Source organism: Dryobates pubescens, chromosome 5 (genome assembly GCF_014839835.1).
Source record: "Dryobates pubescens isolate bDryPub1 chromosome 5, bDryPub1.pri, whole genome shotgun sequence".
Lineage (NCBI taxonomy): Eukaryota > Metazoa > Chordata > Aves > Piciformes > Picidae > Dryobates > Dryobates pubescens.
In genome coordinates, this window is record NC_071616.1 from 35,304,395 (window position 1) to 35,321,135 (window position 16,741).

Here is a 16,741-nt window from a genome sequence, read left to right on the forward strand (position 1 = left end):
CTAGAATTCAGGAAACGCTCATGCAAAGAAATCCTGCGGGATGTAAGTGCCGATAAGCTGTGCAGAAGAGAGGTACCATAATGGAGTTTATTTGCTGGAATTCAGGACAAAAAAATTGTGGGAAGTTCTAGCTGTAACCTCTCTGATAATGCAAATGCTGCTATGTTAAATGAATTTCTGAAGTACAGAATAAAATACGGCAGAGTACCAGAGTTTTCAAACTCTCTGCGTTTTCAGTAGAGCAATGCATACTGTTTGGTGCCAAAAAGCAGTTGCATGTTCCCTTGCTCTGCTAAGCTCTGAAGGCTGAATATGAATCTCTTGTAAAGATGATACGGCTATGAATTTCACAGAGGAGGTTATTGCATGTTTCGAGAGGGATGCTCTCCTCCATTATCCTGCAAGAGCTGGAAGGAGAGCCAAGGTATTTCAAGTCCCATTTTTGTTCAGAGAACAAGATCTCATTATGTCATTAGGAGCTCCCAGTTCAGTTTCTGTGTTGCTTTCATCATTACCTCTCCTATGTATTAAAATTCTTAGAGGCTTTAAAACTTGAAGCACGGCCTAATGCCACAATTATTTTTCCTAGCTGTGGTTTGTGGCTTTTAGTTTCTGTGAACTGCTAGAAAAGTTGAATGCAAATCAGCACCTAATTTTGAGGAAATCTGGAGGGCATGGTAGATTTACAGGCTGAGAAAGTTCAGAAATCACATCTAGCAGGTAGATTTTTGTGCTAGCTGATGACTATCTGGAGTTCAAAAGATTTTGCACTGGCATGGATATCCAGGATAAAAAACACTTTGGGTGGAATTGGTTTCAGGGCTTGTGATGAAGAGCTCTTGATCTTTTTATCTTGAGTTCTCTTTTTCCATTTCTAAATTACACCTGAATAACAGAATTAACTTACTCCTCTCCTTCTTGGTTTACTGTAATACACATTTTCCTTTGAGCACTCTCGCTGTTTTTCAGGACTTTGTCCCATTGTACCAGGACTTTGAAAATTTCTACAACAGAAACCTCTACATGCGCATTCGGGACAGCTGGAACCGTCCAATCTGCAGTGTGCCAGGGGCCAAAGTGGACATGATGGAGAGAGTTTCCCATGACTATAACTGGACCTTCACGTGAGTCAAAATTGAAGAACAGGCTTCAAACAGCTGTCTTGGAGTAGAGGGTCTGTAAGAGCAAGTTGCGCACTGTGAGGTTAAAGGAGCAGGGAATTGTGTGTGTTTTGAACCTTCCAGTGGCTTTAACCCGTAAGTACTGCGTCCAGATCTGGGCCACTCAGTTTAGGAAAGATGTTGACTTGCTGGAATGTGTCCAGAGAAGGGCAAGAAAGCTGGGGAGGGGTTTGGAGCACAAGCCCTATGAGGAGAGGCCGAGGGAGCTGCGGTTGCTTAGCCTGGAGAAGAGCAGGCTCAGAGGAGACCTTATTGCTGCCCACAGCTACCTGAAGGGAGGTTGTAGCCAGGTGGGGTTTGGTCTCTTCTCCCAGGACACAGTCTCACTACCACACACATCTGACCAACAAGCTGATTATATGCCTGTAATATTTTGGCTGTTTACATAGGCTCCTGACTGAGTTAAGATTTCATAGTCATATGCCTATAATAAAATTAATAGTTTGGGTTTGATAACCAGAACCTGGAGCAGGTACTTTGGATTGCACTGCTGACTGTATCTGTGTGTTGATTTAGAACCCGTCCTGACACTAGAAGTAAATATCTGAAACAGAATTTAACACAGTTGTTTTGAGTCAGTCTGTAGAAACAAAATCAGAAATGCAAGAAGAAGGATTCGTACAAGATGGAGACAACAGTGTTGTGAAGAGGTTTGCAGCACAGTACTTGCTGAAGCTAGTCATGTCTCTCCTTGGCTTTCAAGGGCAAAAGAATTAAAACTTTTTTTCTGCTAAAATTCTTCCTAAATTTCCTCCTCATGTATTGTTAGCACAGCAGTGCCAGATGTGTTTCCTTTATATGGTTGGAGGATATCCTGCTTGAGGGGCTGCCAGATTAATTGATCTAGAGATCTTAGTTTGTAATTGACAAGAAAGCTGTGTATTTCTGGGTTGGGGAGAGGGAAATGTCAGAGAAACAGCAAATGGGTCAAAAAGCCTCAAATCATTTTAGATATGTTCTTAATTCATCTTTTATTGTAAACTCTTCTGCAGTCTAGTGTGAGATGATAGGGTAGGGGTAGCGTTTTGGTCACTGATCAGTTTCATAATGAGGGGCACTGCTGGAATAATGTTTGGTTCTATTGATTTTTAACATTGCAGTGCATATTCTGGGAGACTGAAATAAGAGTCTTCTGGTGTAGTTACTTTTTATAATTTTTTTAATTGTGGGTGTCCTAACTTGTGGTGGTTTTGAAACAGGTACACGGGGAGAGTGATAAAGGACATCATTAATATGGGTTCCTACAACTACCTTGGATTTGCACAGAAGTCTGGGACTTGCCAAGAAGCAGCAGCTAAAGTTCTGTCCCAGTATGGAGCTGGGGTGTGCAGCACTAGGCAGGAGATGGGTAAGTTGGAGCAAGATAGAGTGCTCCCTCAATGTATGTTGTTTCAAAGTCTGTAATCTGATTGCAGGCCTTTGAAACATCATGTGTTCCAGCTTTTGAACCTTAGATTAATCAATATAGAAGTTTTTAACTTTAGTGAATTAAAAATTACTTGCTGGGTTTAGTTTACGTGGCATGGTAGTTGGTTCACTTATATTTTCCTAATTGGTATTTTTTTCAACACTCCCTTATAGGCTTTTAAACAAAGAGCAGTCTGGTTGGTGGGAATCTTTCTTGTAGAATATGGCAATATGGCTTCTCCTCACTCTGAATTTCGCATTTGTCTTCTATTCAGGAAACTTGGACAAACATGAGGAGCTGGAAAAGCTAGTTGCCAGGTTCCTAGGTGTGGAATCTGCAATGGCATATGGAATGGGGTTTGCAACCAACTCTATGAACATTCCTGCTTTAGTTGGCAAGGTATGGCTTCAGTACTTTCAAAAGTTCATCTAACAAAGATTCTGCTGGTTGGGGTTTCTAAAAATCTGTATGTTTGGTTTTGTATTCCTTCAGTGGTAACCCCTATCTATTCTCTATGGAAACTATAGATCACAGTATGCATCTCTAACTTCTGCAGAAATCGCTGTGGAAAACAGCATCCATGAGACCAGCACCAGTCCAGATCGTGCCCTCTTTCTGGGATAGAGCCTCGCATGTTGAGGCTTGTTTCCTCAGGCTACTAATTAGTGTATGAATTGGTTGCTAATTAACAGGCTGATTGGCTGAAGAAATTTTGATGCTCTTGAGACACTAAGAAATGGTTGTGTCAGTGAGAGACACCGATGAGCTGAATTGCATCTTGGTACATACAGAACTTCGTATCTTTGAGTGACAGGTGAAAAACCCTTCTTTGGAAGGAGCAAAATCCGAGTAGAAAAGAGACTTGCGAGAAGCAAAGTTAAACGTAGACTGGCCATGTCTGTTATGTGCCCCATAAACCAGTACACAACGCAGCCTGTGTGTCCTGCATCTCAAACTGTGTTCTTTTTTAGTTTTTGATAAGTGAAATGGAAGAGAGCTCTTTGTTAGCATCTTCTGATGCAAGTACTTGAACTGTTTCCTCCTTCTGAAAATGATTCACTGTTAGCCTACTACTATTACCCTATTGGAGTTCTTTGTCCCTGTGTAGTGTGTTTTCCTTCTGTTCATTTATTTTTCTAGTTCCTGAGATAATTTAGTAAATTCTTCCCTTGTGATATCTACAGTTTGTAACATTGCTGCCTTTTTCTTCCTGGTAGCTTTTCTTACTGGTAAATCTTTTCTTGACTAGCTGTAGTGTCTTCCTGGATGCTCTTCTGTTTGTAACGATGAAGCAACACTGTCTACATTATGCCTCTTTTATTTTGGTCTGCTTAAGTTTATAAATATCAGAAGCTTTCTGTAATGAAAGATGGTTCTGAAGTCCAATGCCAGAGAGAAATTCAATGATTCAGATTTAGTCTTTCTGGAGCCAAACACCTCCACAGTGCTATGATGCTGAACAATGTATGTTACTCCTGACATACCTTCTACTTGCATGTTTCTCCTGTCTTCCCACATCTTTCTCTCCAACAGAAAAATTATTTGTATTTTCTGTGAGATCTTTTGGACCCAGAACACACAGCTCAATATAGTTTAGACTACTGTCTGTTGTAAGTCAGTACAAATGGTCCATTACTGCAAAGTTGCTTAATCTTTTTTTCTGTATGGATCCCACTGTATATATTTAGTACCTTATGAGAATATCTGAGATGCCTGACTCAGCTCCTTAATTTCCATATTTTACAGCCATTGAGAGAATCTGAACAGTAATTTCCAAGGCCTGTAACATAACCTCTTTTCAGGCACATAACTTGCACATATACTAAACCATTCTTTCCATAAATGGCTAGTCTGTATTGTGTTAATGATGAGCATACTTGGATTTTTATGCACTTTTAATACAGAAGTAAGAAGCTTCTGCTCTTAATACTAGCAGTGCCATTATACTCAGGTGAATAATCCAAACAGAAAATGCCCTCTTCTGAAGAAAAGAGGTTTTTGTCAAATGAACCATTTTGCAGTTTAGGATGTTCACTAAATGCTTTTTATGGCTGCCTGAAGTTGCTTCTCACTACACTTTTGATTTCTTCGTTGTCTGCAAATAAGGACTCACATAAATCCTGAATTGTGGCACCACCTGGTACACAATTGGCTGCATGTGTGTAGCTTGGTTGGCAATGCTTTGTCAAGAGTCCTCAGTAAATCCTAGAGATTCCCATACCTGATTAGTGTCTGGGGCTTGCTCTCTTTATAACTGTTGTTTGTGTGTCTTTGCATGTCCTACATGCATTTTCAGGTGCAAAGCTACTTGGAACATGCATTTTTGGAGGTTTGGCAAATATAATTGTCTGCATTCAGCCAGAAGGAGTTTCTTTTGACAGTCACTGATATGATTTGAAGCTAATAATTATTCATATTGTATCCAGGCACCCATAATGTAATTTAATTAGCTCAAAACACTAACCACTGAAATGAAATTACTCACATATGTGTAATATTGGACCACTCATTCTGGCTGTGCTCTGCAAAATCCTTGAGCACTTGATTTATATTGCTACTAAATCCTTTTCTAAGAGTAACAAACATGACTTCACTATCCTAGAGATACAATTCTACTCCATAATCTAATCAGCATTGGTCAGCAAAAGAAATTCAAAAGCTTCATCAATGTTACCTAGTTGATCTTTATACACTATGCCTTGTGACCAGCAGCTTCTAGTAAGCAGATCCTGAAAAGAGGTATAGTTGGTGTGCATTGAAAGTTGTTTTTCAGCACTGCTGAAGCATCACTAAAAACAGGTCTTTCTGCACCTGGCAGTTTTCAGCAGGAGACTTGCTGATGGCAGCCAAGTTGTTGGCTTCCCAGTACAGTCACTGCCAAATATGCTGAGTTTAGGGCACAGATATTATGAGATTTGAGAATTACATAGTGAAATGTTGTTAGACTGTTTAAGGCTAAGCTAGACTCCAATTAGTGTCCGTCGTCTTCTCACATGTAAGATTGCTGATAAATGCAACCTAACACTGTAGTAGCAGCATCAGTGATTGCTATACTGTACCAGTGACTTCTTTGATCCTTTCCCCTCTTTCTAGTGGCAGACAATACTTCACTGTTTTAACTTCCTCTTCAGTTTTAAATTAACTTAGTCTAATTTAATGTCCTTCTCTGTTACAGGGGCATGCGAAGTCGCTCAGCGATTTTGTTAAACCTTTTCTCTACCAAAAGCTTGTACTTGTTTTTATGGAGAAGCTCCTTACAGCCTATTAATCATTTTATCTTTTTTTTTTTTTTTTTCCCCATTCATTTTCATGCATTTAATTTTTTTACATTTATTTATTTTCATTTTTCATTTCATATAAGAAGGATTCTAATCCCTGATTGTTGCATTCAGTTTTTGATACAGTATTGTTTAGCAGCAGTGCCCTCTGACATAGCATCTCCTTGTCTGGTGCAGTAGCTGCAAAGATCAAATGCTAGTTGAAGATTTCTGTGCTGCTTATGCTAAAGTCTGAAATACAATATTTCAGACATGTCTGAAAGGACAGTCTATGTCCTTGTAACAGCAGTTTGAACACTTGGGATTTAGTGCAATTTCTGGGGGAAGCCATTCCTGAGCTTTCCCAATATACAGAATATTTCTAGGTGCATTACAGTTCTAGTGGAGAATTCCCCTTTTTTTTGTGGAGAAAATAATCCTACTGTTTGTGGTACCTCCTTGTGTCAGAGGACATTGTGTGGGCAATGCTTTCACGGTTCCTTCTAGTAACTCTCATCGCAGAGATGTTCTTGACACTTCCTTCCACTAATTATTAATAGAGAAACATAGAACGAGTATGTGTTTAGTGTCAAATCTTCAGCACCTAGCCATGCCTTTAGGATTTTAAAGTTCACAGTATCACTTCTAGAGTTGCAGCAGATAGGCATAGTGGGCCAAAGTTATTTGGAAATATTATTGCTTTCTTACAGATTAATCCCCCAATATACATCTCTGTAGTCCAGTGATAACACTGTGCCTGAATGTTCACCATAACAGTTATTGACCTGTAGCCATTACTGCTCTCAAAACAGATGTATCCCCTTTTGATATTTGTCTAAGGATATATCTTGGACAAATTTAATTGCTTTTTGAAAATGCAAACAAATTAAATATAATGTTTAATGGCTTCAGAAAACTCCATTTCACTGCAGTTTTGTTTGCTACTTCCTGTCTCTTCTGTGTTGCCTCCACCTGCAGAGTACTTAATAATTCTGTTGATTAAAGAAAATTAGTCCCTTTGGAGCTGAGCACACATGGGTTGAGTCAGTGGTTACCTCCTAATGTAAGAAATAGTTCAACTTTGATAAGGTCTTTAATCTAGGACTTTGGTGGCCTGTTTCCTACCACTGCTGTAGACTTGCTGAATAAACTGTGGCAAGAACCTTCTCTTTTATGACAAGGTTACCCACTTGGTGGATGAGGGAACTTCAGTGAAGCTTTCGATAGTGTTCCCCACATCATCCTTGTGAAAAATCTGTCTGCCCTAGGCATGGATGGATGTACACTCCAATGGATCAAACATTGGCTGAGTGGCTCGGCCCAGAGAGTTGTGGTGAATGGATTTAAATCTAGTTGGTGACCAGTCACAAGTGGAGTTCCCCAGGGCTTAGTGCTGGGGGCACTTCTGTTTAATATCTTTACCAGTGATCTTGACAAGGAGATTAAGAGCATTCTCAGTAAGTTTGCAGGTGACACCAAGTTAGGTGGGAGTGTTGATCTGCTGGAAGTTAGGAAGACTCTTCACAAGGACCTAGATAGGCTGGCTGGCTGGAATCATATGGGCTTCAACAAGGCCAAGTGCTGGGTCCTGCACTTGCGTCACAACACACCCGTGCAATGCTACAGGCTTGGGGCAGACTAGCTGGAAATCTGCTTGTCAGAAAAAAGATCTGGAGGTGCTGGTTGACATACAATTGAATATGAACCAGCAATGTGCACAGGTGGCCAAGAGGGCAAACAGCATCCTGGCTTGTATCAGCAATAGTGTGGCCAGCAGGACTAGAGAGGTGATTGTCCCACTTGTACTCGACACAGGTGAAGCTGCACCTTGAGCAGTTTTGGGTGCTGCAGTGCAAGAGAAATGTTGAGGTGCTGGAGCAGGTCTGGATAAGGGTAATGAAGCTGCTGAAGGGTCTTGAGAGAGGGCTATCAAAGACTGGAACAGGCTGCCCAGGGAAGTGGTTGAATTCCTGGATCTATTTAAAAGCTGTCCAGATGTGGTACTCAAGGATATGGTGGCCCTGGTAGAGTTAGATAAGGGTTGGACTTGATGGTCTTTGAAGGTCTTTTCCTACCATAGCAATTCTGTGATTCTTTTTTGCCTGGCTGCTTAGGAGGATGAGTGCATCACCAGGAGATACTCAGGCAGATTCAGCTGTAGCACTTCTGGGAAAAGTGACATTTAAGTAGTTCTTTTAGTTAACAGCAGTCATGTATTTTTTATTTGCCATAGTAAGGCTGCACATTTTCTTAGCACACTAGCTGTTTTTATGTGGGAAGTATGTATTTATTTATTAAATGATCCATTAAGCATTTCAGAGCTGGAAAGTGTTGCATGCTTGCCCATGAAACATAAGATTTTCAGTATCTTCTTCTTTCCCCTTCTAATTCAGGGCTGTCTGATTTTGAGTGATGAACTGAATCATGCATCACTAGTGCTTGGAGCAAGACTGTCAGGAGCAACTATTCGAATCTTTAAGCACAACAGTAAGTATCAGATGGTGGGCTCTGCTATAGAGGTGCTGTAGATCAGATTCAGTCTCTTCTACCTTCTGATACTTGGAAATCCAATTGTGTACTGGTGACCTAAGAGGTTAGAAGACTGCTGCCCCTGAGAATTTTACCAGCCCAAACTGGGTATTTTTTGATACACTTATCCTGGAGTAGTTCTGGCTTACATCTGTGTGTGAAGAGAAGCATACTGCCCTTTTGCAAATCTAGGGGCACTGATGTTTTGATGTGGCTTCTTGTTACTTGGATAGTTCAGTGTAGTTAGACTACTGCAGCAGCCTGTGTCACATAGTAATGTGATCATGTAGTGGTCTGGGTTACTATGTGGGGAATAAGAAAATGTAATTTGAGGACCAGATGCCAACATGATCCTACAGTAACAAGCTTAAGAACGCAGATGTTCTAGCTAAACTGGACAGCCATGCATTGGTACAATGTACAAAAAGAAATTTTGGGATGTGAAGCATAGGTTGATTTTACTGAACACTTGCTTCCACTGTTTGTTTCCAAAATAAACAGAATTTGCATGTTGCTAGTTTCATCTTCTTCCAAAGGAGATAGAATATCTTTCAGATTAAAAAATACTAAGGGTTTCCTTCTTTTATTCTCAGTGAAAGAGGTGCCTGGTTGTCCTTGATTACTAAAGCCACTACCTTCACTCTTCAGCCACTCCTAATGCTTTTAATAGGATTATCTCTGAGATCATGATGCTTCTTGCTCTTTGAAGTGTGTGGTGATGGCAAAAAAAGCTTGGGTGGCAGCAATTATTTTCCTTTCTCTGTCCTACTTGACAGTGGATCCTCTGCTGTGCTTATTGTTTCTTTCGTTACTCTTTCTCTATCATTTGAATAATTTGTTTTGCAGAAGTGTAGAGCTGACCATAGTTTTATTTATTTATTTATCCATAATACTTCATAAATCACAAAAGCTTTGCATTCAACTTCTGCATTTGTATGGATATACTTCTGCACAAATTCCAGAATTTCAGAGAACTCTGGTGACAAACAGAGATCTGAGTATGCGGAGAAAGACTTAGGAGCTCTCTTGTGATGGGGAAAATGAGACTGTCTGTTTGAATGGGGTACAGACTTGCAGTGGTGAGATTGGGGGATATTCCAGAAGCTTTATAGGTGGTGGGGATCTGTGAAGGTGAATGGAGTGACCAATTACAATTGGAAGGTAAAATGCAGTCAATCCTCTTGGCCTTTCAAGGCGATACACAATTCACAATTAGGCATGTGTTCTCAGTTCTACTCTTGTAATACTTTGTGCTGCCTGAGGTAACTTCATTTTCCTGAGATGTTAATGGCTTCATTAATATTCTGCTTTTTAGAAATTATGGAAGAAAATGTAAAATCCCCCTTAAAATCCTTCTTCAGTGGTTTCATTTTTTCCCCTACCTTATTCTGCATTCTGTAGCTTTCACTAAAGTCAGACCTAGTTCTCAGTCTTTCCCTCTTTCTTGAGAAATTGGAAAAGAAGTTGGTATTTCATTGTTCTCTCTAACTGCACCAAACTTGTCCTTTCTTCCTGGAGAAATTTGTTGGAGGCAGGGGCTTCACTGCTGACTTCATCTTTGTCTTTTTCTGAGCCTTAGCTGTCTTTTGCAGTCTGTATGAGTTCTAGTCTAGTTCTACTTCACAAGCTCCTCTTCCTGCTACAACTGATCTAATCTACCAGTCCTCTTTTCATGATCATTTGTGTTCTTTTTCATGCCTTAGTGTTTATGTCTGTCTCTTGCTCAGCACTTTAGCTTTTATGGTTTGATTACTCCCATCTCCATTCCTCTCTTCAGGTGTTTATTCACTTCATGTGTATTTATTTGCTCACATTAGTCAGGTTCTCCTAGGATCATGTTGAGTGTTCATAGCCAAAGCTAGTTAGGTTTCAGAGTACATTGCTGTTAGCAACATCATCTATCTAGTTTCTGAAATGCTGAGTACTGTCCTCTTCCTGCACTGCTGGTTCTTTTTACTTCCTTTTCTGTTTTGGGTTTAGTAGCTTCCTGTTCCACACTTCCAGTCTGTTCAGCTTTAAATAAAGCATTCTGCACTTCGCTCTGTATTCTGCTTATCTTTAGTTGATTGTCCTTGAGCTTGCCTATACTTTTTTGACTTACCTTTTTCCAGCAGGACACACTATCTACATTGCTTTTGCTTTTCCTCCCAATGAGATACTTTTTTTCCCCACCCCCCCACCTTCCCCTTCCTTGTGTGCTGTTTGTGCCTAATGCTCTAATTTTTGCTTTTAGCTTGGGATAATTAAATTCTTCCTCAGAGTTCAGACAGTCACCCATTCCCTTCAAACTCGTCTGTGGGCTTGCAGCTAGATGAAGCCCATGCTTATTGACTTCTGTATGGTCTGTCCTCCACACTGGAGCAATTTGTGCGTTTCTGGAGTATTGCTGTCATTAGTCATGTCAGAGCTCAAGCTGGTAGCTGTTTTGGTACGGTTTAACAGTAATTTCTGGTGCAGATATGCAAAGCCTGGAGAAGCTGCTCAAAGATGCTATTGTGCATGGGCAACCTCGTACACGGAGGCCCTGGAAAAAAATTCTTATCTTGGTGGAAGGAATATACAGGTACAAACTATTCTTTATATTCCTAAGACCCTCCACATGAGATCTAGCTTAGTATTTGGGTTCCTTTGCCAAATCAAACAAAGAGTACTGTCACTTCACAGTTATTTCATTAATCTCATCTGTGAATTAAATGGAGCTATGTTTGTCTCACATCCTGGACTTGCTGTTGCTGGTACTGTAGCTGCACCTGCTCTTGTCACAATGCTTCCCATATCCCAATTAGATTGCAGAAATTAATTAATCTGATTGTTTCCATCAGAGCTGAGGTCCTAAGTTGCTTGTCTATTCCATTCTTTCTGTGTTCATAGACAATGCTGGCGTGAATGGAATTGTGCAATTGGAATGTTTTCGCTGAGAGCGAGTAGGAGCATCTAGTAGGCTTAGTTGTGTTAGGCATTTAAATCACAGTTACTTTCAGCACTAAATAGGGTATTTTGGAGGGCTACTAACCTAAGAACAACAGGTAAGTAGGTGTCAGATCAGAATACTGACATGAGAATGGAAGTAAGATTGAGGTGATGAGTTTATAAGATTGTCAGTGAGCACATTGCTTTATAAATTGTCATTGAACACATTCCTTTGCCATAACTTACTGTTGCTGCTACTACTTAGTCTCTATGTCAGCGTCCCAGAGATGTTAAACAGGTAGAAAATAGACATTTAGGCCCCAGGAGCAAGGATGAGTTACATCTCTCTGCAGAACATGATGAGTCTAGTGAATTTTGTGTTCATAATTACTGAAAGAGTGAAGAAAAGAACACAAAGTAACTTTAGGCTTTATCAGGCAGCCCCAGCAATTAAATGAACTGACCTGAATTTCTGTTTCTCAACAGTATGGAAGGATCCATAGTCCGTTTGCCTGAAGTGATTGCTCTTAAGAAGAAGTACAAATCCTATCTGTACCTTGATGAGGCTCATAGTATAGGTGCCCTGGGTCCCAGTGGCCGGGGTGTAGTGGAGTATTTTGGACTCAATCCTGAAGATGTGGATGTTATGATGGGAACATTCACCAAAAGCTTTGGAGCTGCTGGAGGATACATTGGGGGCAAGAAGGTAAAAAGCTAGGAATCTCATGGCTGCAGGCTGGAGATGGAGTCCTTCAGTAAACATTTTATAGTCAATCTATTTCTCAAGTTTTCTGATTATCCATTTGTTTCATAATTTTACATACTGCCTAGGTACAGTGAAATTCTGCAGTGTAGAGGAGGCTAGTCTAGTAAAACACCTCATAGGTGTATAGTTTTCACATGGTCAGCAATGATCCCAGTTTCAGAATGTACAGTACTGGTGTAGTGTCATTTTAGAAACTGCTAAGAGCCAGGAAGCAGAGATTTCCTACTGTTACTTTTAATGAGACTTGCAGGAAAATTGCTGAATGCTGAAGTTTCTCATCCTGTTCAACATCTTAGGTTAGTCTAGGAGAGCTGATTCCCTCTGGACTTGAACAGATTACTTTCTCTTGAAAGACATTTTCTTCACTTTTTGGTTGGGTTTTTTTTGTTTGTTTGTTGGTTTGGGTCAGGTTTTTTGTTTGGTTTTTTTTTTTCCTACTGATTCTTTTCTAGAAAAAGAGTACTGCTAGAAAGTGTTACCCTTGCCAGACTCCTTTTGGAGTACAATGGCATGTGTCCCCTTTCTCATATCCTCAACTGTGTTGTACAGATCAGGCTTCCAAGCTTTATGTGAGGGTATTAGTCCACCATTTTGTTACCATGACAGTAATTATTTTTTTACATAGTGACAATTGCTGCACCTCATTCAAATGCAGATGGGACTTGCAGATGTTTCTTTTGGGGAGTTTACTGGAATTGGATTAAAATTACTATGACATCTTCCCCAGAAGAAAGCACCCTATAAATCTTTTTCCAAAGGTAGCGAGCCAGCAGGATTAACTCTTGGCATAATGTGAAGCAGCTGAGACTCCATAACTGCGTTTTAGCTGCTGTTTGAGGGATTGCTTTAGAGCTAAGAGAACTTAAATCTTCTTACCTGGTTTAATTCAAAGTCTCTTTACAACTTCCTTGAACACTCCCACATATTTCTAGAATATGTTCACAACTTGTGCTGTCTGTAGGACTATCATTAATTTTCATGATAGCAGAAGACCAAATCTGTCCTGCCATTCATACTGCTCCTTATAATATTTTGCTGGAGTGTCCTGGATATTTAAGAGTGGGTTTGTTGCCATCAACAATCAGCCTATATCTGCAGTGTATTGGTCCTTTTGTTCCTGTAAGACTTGCCTTTGTTCTCTAACAAATCTGACAGGTGTGTTTAACTGGGAAATGCAGGAAGGGACAGGTTCTTGACTCTTACATTAGACCTGCTGCTTTATTTACATTGTGCTGATAAATGGGAGAAAATATTTTGTGACCCATTCCCCTGCTTGGTAACTTGTGGTTAGACATGTTGAGCATGATACATAAGCACCAATGGATCCTAGTCCCCACTATTCCATTTGTTTTAGACTCTTATAAACTCTTTTGAAACACAGCCTGCACACAGCATGAGTAATGCAAGCAAAACACCTTGCTGCAATCCAGTGCTCAAGGTGTTGGCTAAACAAGCCTGTTGTAGGCATGTGTCTTTGATCAGTGCACGTTCTTGCCTCCTGATCAAATTATGGGTTGTTGTGCCCTTGCTGTTCACTTTTCCATTGTTTATTACATATACCATAAAAACAGTCCCTGAGATACCTATTCCCTTCCAGGACATTCTGAAAGAGGTTTCTTGTGGTGGTCTGTTTCACTGTATGATTAAGACATGACAATAAAACATATCTCTTGTGCTGGGAAGGCAATGTCTGATGGCTCTTGTGTTTTACTAGGAACTGATTGATTACCTCAGGACATACTCTCACAGTGCTGTGTATGCAACATCACTGTCACCTCCTGTTGTGGAGCAAATCATCACCTCAATGAAGTGCATTATGGGTGAAGATGGTACAACTGTTGGTGAGTCTTTCTAACAGTAAGCATGTGAAAGGGGGAAGCTAAAGAGAGCCTCTATCACATTTAACAGATAACTCATTAAGTGGGCACAACAACAAATAAATTTACCATCCTACTTGGCAGATCAGCCTAGTAACAGGATGATGAATTTTCAGATAGAGGTAAGTCATCTTAGCCTTGTCCAAGACACAGGATTGTCTTGTATTGATTTTTGTTGTGTCCAGCTGTTGTAGCTGCCTTCTTTCTCTTCCCCATTGTCTGTCCTTTGTCGTTTGTTTCGCTTTTAAGTTGCTTTCAGAGTATTTTGCTGGGTATCCTTTACAGTCCTGTTGGCTGGTTACTGCAGAGACAATGCTGTTTATTTTCATCATGTAGTATAGTTTGATGTTTGCACCTCAATAAATACAGGAATGTTTCTGAAATTTCATTTTACTTGGGGAGCTAGAGGCAGTTTTCAAGATCGGTAGAGTTAGTGTATCAGGAGAAGATATTCAGCATATTCATCGTCCTTGTGTGCCTGAAAGTAAGAACAGGGAAATCCTTACTGGTCTTGATGCATTCAAAGTAAAACCTACAAGTTCTCTTGTCTCATTTGCCTAGGAAGTAGCAGATTCCTTCACTTACAGCAAGAAGTAAATAGCTTGCACTTGTAATGCATAAGCTGCCTTGAAACTGAAATTGTACAGCACTTGGCACGTAGGTTTCTTTTCCCTCTTCACAGGCAATTAAAAAGTTGTGAGTAGCTCACATAGGATGGCAGTGAAGATCATTCAGTGGTGCTCAGTTCAGGGGCTCTTTGAAGAATTCAAACTGCAGAGTATATTCAGTTGTGGGAGTTTCAGGCATCTGGCCACGAGGTGGTGGTGGTGTATACTAAAGAGCTGGGTTTGCTTTTCAACGCGGGTCAGCTGGGCAAATAACCTGACAGATGACTCCTGCAGTGAAAAAGCTAGTTGGAGAAATTACTCTGGAAGTTTTTCTGTTGTAATGGATTTCATTCAATCTGCTTACAGACTTAAGTGCTAGCAGTTGGTGGTGGTTGCTCAATAGAGAAGGCGTCACTGAGGCAAGCACAGCCAGGCAAGCAGTCTGTATCTGCACGCTTTCAGAGTGATCCGTGTGAGATATGTGTACCATCCAAGAGCAGTCCCCAGGGCTGCTCTCGAGGACAGATACTAACCAACCCTCAAACTGCATGAAAAATTTAGTTGTGCAAAAGGCCTGGGTCTTGCCATCATCTTATAAGTAACTGTAGCACTCTTTAAGCTGATGAACAGTGTGTGGTCTGCTCAGGCGTTGCTTGTTTGGGGATTTTTCCAGTATCTGTTTTGCTTAATGAAGTGGAAAGCAAGGCATGTGTAACTGATTTCTGTTTCCAGTAGTCAAACTAAGGCATTTTTGATCCTTGTATGAGGCTACAGTGTGATATTTCTTCAAGCCAGGAGAATGGAAGCAACTTCCACTCCAGACTGTTCTCTTGCCATTATGCCAGGAAGATCCATCAGAGCTGAAAGGTGAAGCAGATTGGGAATCAACTTGGCAAAAGAATAAAAGGTCATCTTCGTTGTTGTGTTCCTTAAAATGGACATCAGGCTACATCCTTCTCACTTGGTGCTAAGGAGTATCAGAATTCCTACCCACTTTTTTAATTGGGGGGGGGGGGGAAAGCCCACATTTCAAAGAAGAGTGTGTATGTCTGATTTCTGTATGAACTGGAAGTGATGGATTATAATAACTGGATAGCCAGAGTCCTGTCTGCTGGCACCCAGAATCCCTCAGCTACAGGTCTCATGAAAGTGTTACTGGCTTTCCAAGCATCTAAGTCAGCCCTCAGCTAGGGTGATCACCTCACGGGATGATCCCTGCATGAAAGTGCTTCTCTGCTTCATCTTCTGTACAGTGCTGTACCCAGTCATGGATTTTTTTAATTTGCCTTAAGGCTTTAGAGATAATATTCCCTTGTAGGCATTTTGTGTGGATGCAGTTGGCAAAAGTTCAGTTGAGTAAATTGAGCAGCTGCTAGTGATACCATGACAAATTTTTTTCCTTGTTTAAGGGCTTTGGTTGAAAAACCTCTGTTTGGATTCTGTGGAATTTTGGGTGGGGCTCTGGAGGACCACTGCCTGCAGTTGGTTAGGCTACGAGTAGATGTGGAGTAGAGTGGTGCTGGTAAGAGTTGTTAACTGTGGAAGACAAGTAGAGAAATAGTGTTAAACTGGGTCCCTGGTAAGTACCTCTGAATTGACTGTCTATTACAAAAAATTTGCTGCTTTTATAATTAGTCAAGCTGAACTAATGAAGGAGAGGAAACTGAGAGCAATGGTTTTACAAGGGCACAGGAGTTGGAGCTGGAATCAAAACAGTTTTTTGGTCCACAGCTAAATCTTTTAATGGTTTCAAGAATGCTTTCTTGAAAAGGGTCTTTGTGGCTTCTTTGTCTTCCTGCTTCTGCTCATCACGCACTATTTTTAAGAGCTGCTGTCCTCTGTGGCATAAAACCTGTGTGGAAATTCTGATGTCCTGATAGCTGAGGAATAAGTAGAAGGAAGCAATGGGGTTTTGAGAACAAAAGAGGGTTTTATACATTATTTTGCAGGAATAAGTTCATTCTCTCCTCTTCAGGTTATTTCTAAATCTAGTGAAACATCTGGAGGCTCTAAACTTACAGTATGAGGCATTGTAGTTACTAAAACATCACATAACTAAAAAAAAAAGTAAGTATCTCCTTTCAGACCTTTCCAGCAAGCTGCCAGTGACTAAATAGGATATTAGTAGGAGGCAGCAGAGACAAAACACAGATGCTATGAAAAACTGAATGGCTGCTTATAAAGAACTTAAGATAGATGGCATGC

The 16,741-nt window shown here is 40.5% G+C and overlaps 1 protein-coding gene across 1 annotated transcript in view; it reads left to right on the forward strand.

Moving 5' to 3' along the window:
- Positions 1 to 16,741, forward strand: part of SPTLC2 (serine palmitoyltransferase long chain base subunit 2) — a 73,779-nt gene that overhangs the window by 16,931 nt on the left and 40,107 nt on the right. Inside the window, exons 3-9 of the mRNA XM_054161988.1 lie at positions 970 to 1,124; positions 2,381 to 2,529; positions 2,864 to 2,988; positions 8,240 to 8,333; positions 10,833 to 10,938; positions 11,772 to 11,991; positions 13,766 to 13,892. Of these exons, the coding sequence (XP_054017963.1) occupies positions 970 to 1,124; positions 2,381 to 2,529; positions 2,864 to 2,988; positions 8,240 to 8,333; positions 10,833 to 10,938; positions 11,772 to 11,991; positions 13,766 to 13,892 (976 nt within the window). The remainder of the gene's footprint in view (positions 1 to 969; positions 1,125 to 2,380; positions 2,530 to 2,863; positions 2,989 to 8,239; positions 8,334 to 10,832; positions 10,939 to 11,771; positions 11,992 to 13,765; positions 13,893 to 16,741) is intronic.